The following is a 12,423-nucleotide window of genomic DNA, read 5'->3' as shown; positions in this document are numbered from 1 at the left end:
ATAATCACATGTGCAGCCAATCACATTCAGGGGGCGTTACCCCCCTGTCTATCTTGACTCCACCAGGACTTCCTGGTGGTGTCAAGATACACTAATAGCTCTGATAAGCATCAGATAAGGGGCTGCACTGCAGGGAAGTGACTGGAATACATAGAGGAGACCTCCAGAGTGTGATGGGCATTGGGGGAAGAGGGGGGCAGGCATGGAAAATTGTGTTTTCTCAAGAGGGGCTCTTTAAATGGTACCGTTGTAAAATACAGCTTGTGCCATGGAACCAAACCTTCAGGTGGCTATGTCAACAGAAAAATAAAAATGTATGATATTTTGAAAATGAAAAAAAAAAAAAAATAACAGTGTCTTCAAGGGGTTAATGGTGAAGCTTCAGTTGGTCCTTTTAGAAAAAAAATGTCATTTTAACATATTGATAAAACTGCCACATTATGGTCTGTTTAGACATAAGAGGAATACTGTTTGTACTGTCAGAAGGCATTGATCTTATGTACAATGATATGAGAATATATTCACACTCGGTCGTGCCGGTTTTATTTAAGCAGATGAAGGGGGTCTATATTATTTATCTCTCCATATGTTAATGAGCTCAAACATGGGGCCGCATGACGTTATTGATGGACCACAGATGGCTTCCTTGTACTGTCAAGTGTTACAGCCTGAAGTGAGGAGAATTTAAGGGACAGGAAAAGAAAATAGAAATGCTGCGAATCTCGTCTCTTCCATTACGTGTACTCATCACCTATCAGGCGCTCGTCTCAGATCCAAACTCCCAGGGAACGTTAGCAAAAGGATAGGAATAGTGTTCATGTTACCGGAGCGATCTTCAAATGGAACAATGAGCAAGCATGTCTCTGTCAATTATAGGAGGCGTCCTACTAAACCAGAAATGTTTAACACTACGAAGCAAGGACACCTCCTTTAGACTTAAAGGGACGGGACCGATGTACAGCTTGTAGTGCATATTATACTATAGACCAGACCTGGGCAAAGCACGGCCCGCGGGCCACATCCGGCCCGCTGAATAGCTCGGACCGGCCCGCAAAGAGTCCGGTGTCAGCAACGGGAAGCAGCGAAACTATGCACTCCGAAGCCTTGTCCATTTGAAGTTAAGGGCTCATGCACACTGCTGTAGTTTCGCCCGGCCCGTAACCCAGGCGAAACTACGGCGTGCTGCTGCGGAGAGGAGATGGGAGTGCTCCTTACCGCTCCCCTCTCCATTGGCAGACACGGGGGCCGCGCCGTAAAACGGGGTGAAACACCGGGTGTTCACCGCGCCGTATTACAGCGCCATTCATTTTCAATGGCGGCCGTATTCTGGCCGCAAATCGGGCGGCTGGAATACGGCCCCATTAACCCCTTAACGACCAATGACGTACCTGGTATGTCATGGAGCGTCGGGGTATGTATGAAGAGAGGTTGCGATGCAACCTCTCTTCATACAGTGCGGGCATCAGCTGTTTATAACAGCTGACATCCGCGGGCAATAGCCGCGAGCGGCCGCGCGGCCGATCGCGGCTATTAACCATTTAAATGCCGCTGTCAATTCTGACAGCGGCATTTAAATCCCCCGAACGATGTTCGGGGGTCCCGCACGGCCCCCCGCGGTGAGATCGGGAGAGCCGTGCATGTGTCATGGCAGCCGGGGGCCTAATGAAAGGCCCCAGGGCTGCCTTAGCAGACTGCCTATCAAGCCGTCCCCGTGGGGTGGCTTCATAGGCTGCCTGTCAAAAAGCAATATGACGTAATGCTATAGCATTACGTCATACTGCAGGAGCGATCAAAGCATCGCATCTTAAAGTCCCCCAGGGGGACCTCAAAGTAAAGTAAAAAAAAAAATCAATAAAGTTTTTTTTTAATTGAAAAAAAAAAAAAGTTGTAAAAGTTTAAATCACCCCCCTTTTGCCATATCTATTATTAAAAAATCTAAATAATAAATTAAAAATATGTATTTGGTATCACCGCGTCCGTAAAAGTCCGAACTATCAAAGTACCACATAATTTTTCCCGCACGGTGAACATCGTTCGAAAAAGAAAAGAAGAACGCCAGAAATGCATTTTTTTAGTTACCCTGTCTCCCAGAAAAAACGCAATAAAAAGCGATCAAAAAGTCGTATGTATTCCAAAACAGTACTATCAGAAACTACAGGACATCCCGCAAAAAATGAAAGCTTGCTCAACTACGTCGACGGAAAAATAAAAAAGTTATTGCGCGCACAAAATGACCGCAGAAAATAATTGAAAAAAATTTTATGTCTTTAAAAAGAAAAAGAGGAGTATAGTAAAAAAAAACCTATACAAGTTTGGCATCGTAGTAATCGTACTGACCCATAGAATAAAGTTATCATGTCGTTTTTGTTGCCATTTGTGCGCCGTAGAAGCAAGACACACTAAAAGATGGCAAAATGTCGTTTTTTTTTTCATTTTACTCCACTTAGAATTTTTTAAAAGTTTTTCAGTACATTATATGGTACTTTAAATAGCACCATTGAAAAATACAACTCGTCCCGCAAAAAACAAGCCCTCATACTGCGACGTGGATGGATAAATAAAGGAGTTATGATTTTTTTAAAGGGGGGAGGAAAAAACGAAAATGGAAAAAGAAAAATGCCCGCGTCATTAAGGGGTTAAGGCAATGTGCATGGAGCCTTCGTATGTTGGTCTGGCCCTCTAAAACCATTCCAATTTCTCATGTGGCCCCATGGGAAAATTAATTGCCCACCCCTGCTATAGACAGTTTTACTTTGTGTATATGCATTCATCTACAATGTCCTCTTCGACAATACAGATGTGAATGCACAAATGACATGATAGAGATTATAACCCATGGTAGACCATGGACTGTGTCTGGCAGTGGCATACCACTGACAGGCCATACGACTGCTATGGGGTTGGCGGCTGAATAGCTCTGCCCCCCCTAGACCCACCCTCTGGGTTTCCGCTCCTGCATCCTGGTCGGCTGTAGAATGATAATAGCTCACCACCATAGTCTGATGTTCTATGATCTATATAGCAGCTGACTCCTCCCCCTGGCTCTAGCATGCTTTACTCTGAGAACCAGAGCCGAGGGGAGGAGTCAGCTTATACACAGACTGCAGTGAGCGCATGGCATCAAATTGCAGCAGTCAGTAATTATCATTCTACAGCCACATAGAGCATTGTTATAAATGAGGCTGCATAGGGGAAATAAGGGGCATAGAGGGCACTATTCTTTTTTAGGTCATGAGGGGATATTATTACTAATAATGGCACAGGGGATACTAATTAAGGCCTATAGGGCAGCACTATTACCATTTAGAGGCCCAGAGGGGGGTACTATTATCAATTGGGGCCACAGAGTTGACACTGGTACTTTGTGGGAGCACTATTGAGTGGGCATAGAGGGGGCATTATCACTTTGTGGGGGCACAGAGTGGGCAATAGTACTATGTGGGCAACTGAGAGGAGCATTGGGGGGTAGCAGAAGGATGGGGAAAGTGTGCAGAGATAAGTTATGGCTACAAAAAGTGATGACTGTAATTCAAGAAAATGTCACCTGTGATCACTAGAGGTAACTGCACTGTAATCACTATCACTGTGAAGAGCTGATGCCTATTATATGGTGACTACATTACAGGTAAACTAGAGTGAGCCATTGTATCTGTAGTTTATTATATACACTTTTTTGGAGGGGCAATTTAGAGTTTTGTTATGGGGCCCTGTGAGTTCTACATACGCCCCTGGTTTCTGGTATTGCAGCTCAGTCTTATATAAATGAATGAGGATGAAATGCAATACCAGACACAGCCTGGCATTCTTTCTAGAAGAAAATGACCCTTTTTCTAATCCTGGACAAATCTTTTAAATCAAAGCTATCAGCAGGAATCCAATGTATTCATGAGATGCCTTGATTATTCCACCCTCCCGCTGCCTCCTGCTTGTGATTGGCAGATTTTCCCATATAGAACTGATGATGAAAAACAGCAAATCCCAGCAGGAGGTGGCAGGAGGGTGGAGTATTCAATGCAGCTTATGAATACCTCAATCTCATAACTCTACCAGCACAAAGTACAGGCCGGTTTAAAAAATTCATGTTCTGACACAGGAAAGATTAACAGCCCTGGACTCAGCATCCCCGGAGCTAAGACATGGTGCCCTCTTGTTCTTGCTGACAGGTTCCCTTTAAATTTGAGTAAAAGCAGGTCTGAAAATTCAGATTTGCTAATCTAGGAAGCACTCAAAATAGGTGTTTGTTGAAAATCTGGGGTTGATAGTTCAAGTTTGGAGCATGAAATTGAGAGCTCATGAGGAAGGGTCCCCATTTCAATTTTCAACTCTTTAACCCCTTAAGAACCAGCGTGTATTGGTCTAAAAGAATCAGACACCTTTTAGTGATTTGGTGTAACTACCCCGTTTCCCTGAAAATAAGACATACCCTGAAAATAAGACATAGCATGATTTTCCAGAATTTTTGAGGACGCAAAATGATTTTTCAGGCTTTTTGAGGATGCTTGAAATATAAGCCCTACTCCAAAATTAAGCCCTACTAGCAGTTAATTTAAAAAAGTCAATTTAAATAGTGTCCAGGCAGCTATACATGTAAAAAAGTTAAACATTTTTGAACAAAAATTAATATAAGACACTGTCTTATTTTCGGGCAGACACTGTGACGCACTTGGGCCCTGATGCCAAATCTGTAACAGGGCCGTTTACCTACCATGTGCTATTTATATTACTGGTGTCTTCTTATGTGCCTTTGGACCCCATAGGGCTGCAGGGCCCGGTAGTGACTGCTACCCCTGCACCCCTATGGCTACACCCCTGGATTTTACGCATGTGGTGGTTCCATGGCCTTGTTTTTTTTAGGCTGCCAAAATGATTTTTTCTCCATTTTTTCCCCATAACATAAAGGGCTTTTTATTAATACATTTTTTTCACAGATTTCTCTTCCTGTTTTGTTTTTGTTTTATTGGGTGTTATGTGTATAAAAAATGTTTTGTATTTTCATTTATATTTCTTCATTTTTAAAGTTTGCATATTTACTCAAAGCAAAGTACAGGAGTGGGTTCCCCATTTTGTCTTGTATGTTTTTATATATAATTTATATAGTGTTGGATTACAAGGTGGATATGGCAACGGTTCAGGTTGGTGTAAGCGATGGACTGTTTTCTTTTTTTAAATGTATTTGTATTTTATTCTGTAAAATTTTTAAACTTATTTTTGGAATTATTTTTTTAACATCTATGACATCATACAAGACCTCTAGGTGATATTCACACTGCCATTGCTTATTTCACTGCAGCTGGGGCATCCATAGGAGCAGCATCCATTGAAACCCCAGTTATGGTGAAAAACATCCCACAGTGTGACAGTAGTCACTAACAGAGCTTTGCTGAGGTCTTCTAAGACCCAGCAGCTCTGACATGCCGAGGGTCGCCAGGTTCAATAAAGGAAGCGACAGTGCTTTTTTCTCTATTTACTACATACTTTAGGTCTCATTGAGCACTATGAAGGTTGAAAAAGAAGAGCCAGAAGTGGTTATAAACTGCTTCTGTCTTCTCCTCTGGGTCCTCAGCTGTCTCTGATGGCCGAGCACCCGACGTGTTCCTGCTAGATTGTAGGAGCTCTAGGGTGGTTTCACATGTGCGTTGGAGGCTCCATTTTCCTGCTCCATTCAAGGAATAGAAAAGAGGAATCCCCCAGCTGAATCGCTCTGTCTTATGATGGAACCGAACAGCGCTAAATGGACCCCATGGACTACAATGCGGTTCATTCAGTTTCCGCTCAGCCCCGCATGCAACTCTTTTTCTTCCAGTATTTTGTGCCGGATCTGCAGTGGAACCTCCTACCAGCAGTTCCAGAGCAAATGTGAAGCCACCCTTAGGCCTCATGTCCACTGGCAAAATCGAATTGTGGATTCCGCTGCGGCTTTCCACTGCGGAATCCGCATTCAATTTTGCCCGTAGGGATCCATTAGACATCCGCAGGCAATTAAATTGGCATTTTAATGGATTTGCGTTTTCTCCTGCATGTGAGAGAGCATGCTCCATTTTCTGCGGGTCTCCCGCGTGGACAGCTCCCGCAGGCTTCCATAGAATCCTATGGAAGCCGTCTGGTCCTGCGGTACACCCACAGCTGAATTTCTGCTCTTCGTTGCTTTCCGCTGGGCAGAGAGAAAGAAGATCTGGCCACGACGAACAGGAACCAGCAGCGTCCGGACAGCTAAGAAAAATCTATTTTCAGGCCTCATGTCCCCGGGAAAGGAGGGTCCCGCTGCGGGATTCTGCATGGAGAATTCACGCGGGCCCGAATTTCCTAGTGGACATGAGGCCTTACACCCACTCTGTGTATTTACAATGGCACCAGATTAAAGCTCTGGATGAAGCCATTCAGCACTTGGTCCTTATCAAGTTAGTTCTACTCTATGGGCCCAGTATGTTCCAAAAGATATATATACCATCTGAGAAGGTCCAATACGCTTCTAGATGGGTGTCTCTAATAAAATGGCATTCTGTCTAGATCCCGGGTAAAATATTGTTTTGTTGGCATCTTCTATCAATACTGATTTTCCAGTCTGATGTAAAAAAAAAAGATCATTGGATTTTCATTTGGCAAAGAGGAGCCACAGCCTGTAATCCGATTGCATCTACAAAGGCGGCATAAAAGAAAATAGCCACACAAATCATACTCTGGAGAGCCGCCAGCAAACATCTCCTTCTCCTATTTCTTCTCCAAACGTGTATGACAGATAATTGAACATATGTGAGCTCCTTCCATCCGCAGCTGAATAACTCAGTCAATCAGTCGCCGTCATCGGGAGATTGCTTTGTCTTGGTACAGGATTCCAATAATGCAGCTTGTCACACACTTGTGTATATGACAAACACAAATATGCTGAAGTCATGCAGATTATTAATCTCCTACGACTGATTTATAGGGGCCTTATCATCCTAATGGTAAAAGTAAAATGGATTACACTTTAGAAGATAAAAGAACAAATTGTGAGGATGTATGAGGATTCGCGAGCATTAATCCAGGCTTTGCAAACGGTCTGTACTGTGAACAATAATAAAACTCAGTGAAGTCCATCTACCTTTTATAATATCAGCCGTCGGAGGACAATAGCCTGATTTAAAGTTGACTGCATAGATGAGAACAGCTCAATCCGTTGCCATCAGGGACCGGACAGTTTATCTATCGCATTAAGGTAGTGGTAAAGCGTAATGGCCTTTGGACCACATGAAATATAACCTTTCACAAAGGATAATGGGCTTTCCAATTTAACGGGCCCCAGGGCTAATCGAACTGGATGCTGGGAGCATTAGAACAGCCTAGTTTAATGTGAAGGATTTTAACCTCCAGCCACGGTAGAAGACACCCTATGCACTAATCAACTCGGTAATTGGCTCATTGCTTGTCCGGACTCACTGCGGTCTTTTTAGTGATTCTGCACTTGATAACAACAGTCATTAGGAGTCATTCCTACAGGGCAATAGTGTGTTGGTCCATATACAAGGCCTCTGCTTGCGACTTTTATATGTGCTTTATATATGGGCCTTTATTAGAGATGAACGAGCGTATGCGCTAAGGCAAACTTCTCGAGCGAGTAGTGCCTTATGCGAGTACCTGCCCGCTTGTCTCTAAAAATTTGGCTGCCGGCGGGGGAGAGCGGGGAGAAACTAGGGGGAGATCTCTCTCTCACTCTCTCCTCCCCGCTCCCCCCTGCTCACTCCCGCAACTCACCACTCTACCCCGCCGGCAGTCGAATCTTTAGAGACGAGCGAGCAGGTACTTGCATAAGGCACTACTCGCTCTAGTAGTTTGCCTTAGCGAGTACGCTCGCTCATCTCTAGTCCTTATGTGGGCTTGTAAGGTTCAGGAGGAGAAGTGATGACAAGCACCCTTCTGGAATAGTTGTGGAAAGATCGAAGGGTTGTGCCAAGATTGAAAGTTATCTCCTTTCTACAGCAGAGTGGATAACTTTCTGATTGGTTGGGATTCAAATGCTGGAAATCTCACTCATGCCAAAAATTGGACTTTGGACGTTATTTAGGGTCTGAACAGACCCTATCAAACCTTGCAATACAAGATCAAGCAATGGATACCAATCGCTGAAGAAGATTCATATAGGGTCCAGGAATGAATAGTCCTTTGCATGGAAGTATCATTTGAACGCTATGGTCTATGGTAGGATTTCCTGAGCACTATATGGCGGTATGATTAAAAACTGTACAGCATTATTTTTTAATCCTTTAAAACGCAATAAAATGAGCATTGTATGGTATTATTGAAGTCCTTTGTGATGCTATTAGTTGAGTACTGTATGATTATATTATTTTATCACTGTATGGCAGTGTTATGGGGACATTGTATGGTTTTATTATCTGTTACGTGGAATTTTCTCAGCCGTATTATTTGGACACTGTATAGCTACATTATATGAGCACTGTATGGCAGAACAATTGGCACTGTATCTTGATCTGATCTGTTACACAGTCTTCTATCATCTCTGTGCACTTACCTCCCTAAGAGGATCATTAAGCTCACTGAGAATATTGTCCTCATCGAAGATCTTTCCTTGGTACCGGTGCTCATAGTAGTCATGTATCTTCTGTCGCATGTCAGAAGGCAGCTTATGAAATGACATGTACTGTTCCACTTGTTTGTACTGTGAAAACACAACATAAATAAATTAATTACAGAAAATATTGTTAGCATTATTTAGAGGTTTGGTGAAACAGTTGCAGAAGTTGTAAACAGATATGGTATGATGGGTCTACCTAGGACAAGGGTAGACCGTCACATCCAAAGTCAAAGGTAGCTTGTCAAATACTCAATTGGATAGGCCAAGAAATCCCCTTGTCACAAAGACATCCAAGGATGGAGAGTCAATGGGATATCCAAAATAAATCTCGGTCACGTGTAAATGAGAATCAATGCTACTAAAAACCGACATAAAATCGCCATTCTTTAGAAACCCCCCTCCCAATGCCTTAACCCTATGCTACGTGCTCATCTTTCTTTCATACAATGCACTGTGCAAGTAAACCTATGATATCACATATCCCTGTCTACACACTCCTTTTACTTTTTTTCTCTAGATCTACCTGATCTTTAATAGGGACCAGTTTATATACCATAATATATTATGCGTGGGGCAGGATCTGAAAAGGTAGGATGTGACATGAAGTTGCTCTCAATGGCGATCTTTGAATCCCTGTGTCATGCCCCCTTAGGCCCTGCATTTTGTATAGCATGTTATGCAGATTTTACTTTATATAGCCTTATCTGGGATTTACTTGAGTTGCAATTTTGATCATTGGTAGTGATTTGATGAATATAACTAAAGCGATGGTCTAATGAAGACCTGTTTTAAATTAGGTTAGACCAGTGCTCAACTGCTCGCTGTGGATCCTGCTTCTGAAATCCTTGGGGATCAGCGGTGATCACCAGGGAAAGCTATCACCAGTATAGATTTTCCATGCAGTGTCCACTACAGGGGAAATATGGTATTGCACAGCATCCATACAATGAACATGGACAGGCCAAGTTTTACCACAGTGGAAGCTGCTGATACTTAGTAGCACTCTGTTCTGGCTCGTAGAGAGGGTCAAGAGAGGAGACCCCCCCTATGACCTCCATAATCTCTGTGTTTGCCCAGGTTTTTCAGAATCGTAAATATATAAAATAAGGTATGAATTCCCACCTAAATATTTATTACATGATAGATGTAATCTTAACGCATCTTATTTTCTACGAATATTGAGTGAAGAAACAAGAGATGAAATGAATAGTATGACTTATCAAAACTGACACGAGGCAATTTACTTGGAGTGTAGCAGACGAGAACAAATAAGCTCTACACAGCGAATAAAATTCATACTGTCACCCCAAAATGCTGAAAAGCTGTCATTCACGCTGGGAAGTGATTGAAACACCTATATTATCCCACATGGATATCTGCCTACCGCACTGTAATCACTGCCATGAAATACCAGGCTACAGACGACACTAGATTCTTACATTTCTCATGAAAATAACGATTATAAAACTGCGGCTCCGAGGTTCTCCCCAAGAAACCTTTTACCTCATTAGTTTTCAGGTCATTCGCAGCTTCCTGACTATGTTTTAATGGCAGTTTGTTAATAGGTTATGTGGCCTACTGACACCAGCAACAGATGGGTAGCTGCAAGCTGTGGACCTTCTGGATCTCGGGATGCCACCTTTTTGGTACTTATTTGTCTCAGTTTAGGAGAGGGAAATAATATTTTTTCACCTCAATATCACTTACAGCAACCCTTCAGTTTCAGGACAAAATTCTGTCCTAGGACTACGGGGGTATATTTACCTGCAGTTGTTCTTCTCTGCCACCTCTCTGATCTGCCAGTTCCACGTCCTGTTTTCACTCATCCAAGATGACCAATGCAATCTTCAGACTACCGAACCCTCACAGTGTATTGGTACTGTTAGACTACCAATGTACTGTACCTTCTCTCTGATTGGCCAGAGATGCTCACAAGATCAGCACTGGCCAATCAGAGAACAGTGCACAATAGGCATTAGCAAATTAGAAAACTGCTGTGCAAATCCTGGACATCCAAACATGGAGTACGGAACTAGCAAATTGGGAGGGCAGCAGAGAACAACTACTGGTAATATAGGCTTCTGCATCTCCGTTCCTCGGCCAGAGTTTGTTTTCCGAAACTAGAGGGTCATTTTAAGTTACTTATAGTTTGTAATGAAATGCAATGCTACACACAGGCAATGATATCCTGGTGAGCTTGTGCTTATATGCAAATGCCAATCAGAACAGGCAGAGTTGCAGTATAACGTATGTCTGTTGGGAAAAGCAATAGACCAAATCATTGACACCATAGAATGTTACCTACCACAGTATGCCCCTACCACTTGGCAACCCACCTCCACTAGATATTAATATTATCTACACTTGTCCATAGCAGATCAAAAAGCCTTACTACCAACTAGACACTTAGTCTTCTAGTGTATTTGGCACCGTATGCTGTTTGTGTTAATTCACAGTCAGCACACAGACCCACTATAGCCTAAGGGGCTATGCATACTGCTGTTTTTTTCATGGGGACAAATGGTCCGCATGAAAAAATTCATCACATGTCCTGTTCTTCTCCAAATCACAAACAAGACATGCAAATTCATGTCAATGTGTGGGCCATCAATTTATCGGACAGCACACAGACAGGTATCCGATTCGAGTTGCACTAATGCCTCTCAGGGGGTAACTCAGATGCTCTCCAAGGGAGTCAGAGGCCATTGGGGCAAATCTACGTAGACCAGCATTTTATATGTACACAAGCCTCTTAATACATTTTTTTGCATCTCTGGGCTACCCTTGCACCAGATATAAAATCTATACCAGCTATAAGCTAGTTCTGGTGTAAAATGTAGTAAATGTCGTGGGCCATGAGTGGCCATGCTCCCTAAAACCAAGCCCTGCCCAGTTTTTTACCTGTCCCCATCACCAGGACCAGAGGTCACCTCGATGCATCATTTAATATTGATATAAGGATTAAACCAAAATTCTCAACTATTAAATTTCGTCATACAGATTTCGTACAAGTCATCTGGCACAAGAGATCAAGGGAAGGAGTGAGGAGATTTATGCAAATAAAGAAGATGGAAAATTACCTCTGCAGCGCCACCTATTGGATGGCAGCATTCCCTTAAATCAATGTAACTTACTAACAAGTCTTAACAATGATTGGGAATAGGAAACCAACCAGAAATCCATACACAGAGAGGTGTTTTGGGGTGTTTTCCCCTCATCAGTGTGCAGTAGGTTTCTGGCTTAGCTGGTGAGAGGCCTGCAACGTGGGTCAGGAGGGGTGTCGTGTCTCCTTAAGGAGAGCATCCAAAAAGTGTGTGGAGACACCTAGATTGTGAGTTGGTTGGGGGATGGTATAGTCTCTTCCCAAGGAGAGAGCCCAAAAAGGGTGTAGGGAGTGAAGAGAGGGACATCATCTAAACTTTGGGCACTAAGATAGCTTGTCTCTGCTGCCCCAACTGCTTACATTGTCATATGCAGAGCAGCGGCATCTAGAATGGTTCCCACCTTACACTGCTGACTGGGATTGAAGAATGACCAGATTGGAGTTGACATCTATTGTAAACACTGGATTAGAATAAAATATAATTTGGTAGATTAGCATGGGCATCCACTGATACTACATTCTGACATCACGCCAGATGATAAACCTAGCTCTGCTACATCTGTATGTCTCTATTTTCGCCTTATTATGAACCACCTGTTTACTGTCTGGCACATTTTCTACATTCAGCTTGTTCTCGCTTGTCCCAGTTCCGTGATTCCTTGCACTGCTGCTGAGTTTATAAAAGAAAGTTGATTGTCAGCAGCCATAATCATTTGCTGTTCTCGGGAATCAATGACCACTTCTTTGT

The 12,423-nt window shown here is 43.0% G+C and overlaps 1 protein-coding gene across 1 annotated transcript in view; it reads right to left on the bottom strand.

Moving 5' to 3' along the window:
- Positions 1-12,423, bottom strand: part of HCN1 (hyperpolarization activated cyclic nucleotide gated potassium channel 1) — a 391,532-nt gene that overhangs the window by 40,195 nt on the left and 338,914 nt on the right. Inside the window, exon 5 of the mRNA XM_066602740.1 lies at positions 8,510-8,656. Coding sequence (XP_066458837.1) covers positions 8,510-8,656 — 147 coding nt within the window. The remainder of the gene's footprint in view (positions 1-8,509; positions 8,657-12,423) is intronic.

The sequence above is a fragment of the Eleutherodactylus coqui genome, chromosome 5 (assembly GCF_035609145.1).
Source record: "Eleutherodactylus coqui strain aEleCoq1 chromosome 5, aEleCoq1.hap1, whole genome shotgun sequence".
Classification (NCBI taxonomy): domain Eukaryota; kingdom Metazoa; phylum Chordata; class Amphibia; order Anura; family Eleutherodactylidae; genus Eleutherodactylus; species Eleutherodactylus coqui.
Note: the sequence above shows the minus strand (reverse complement) of the source record. Positions and strands in the feature narration are given on the sequence as shown.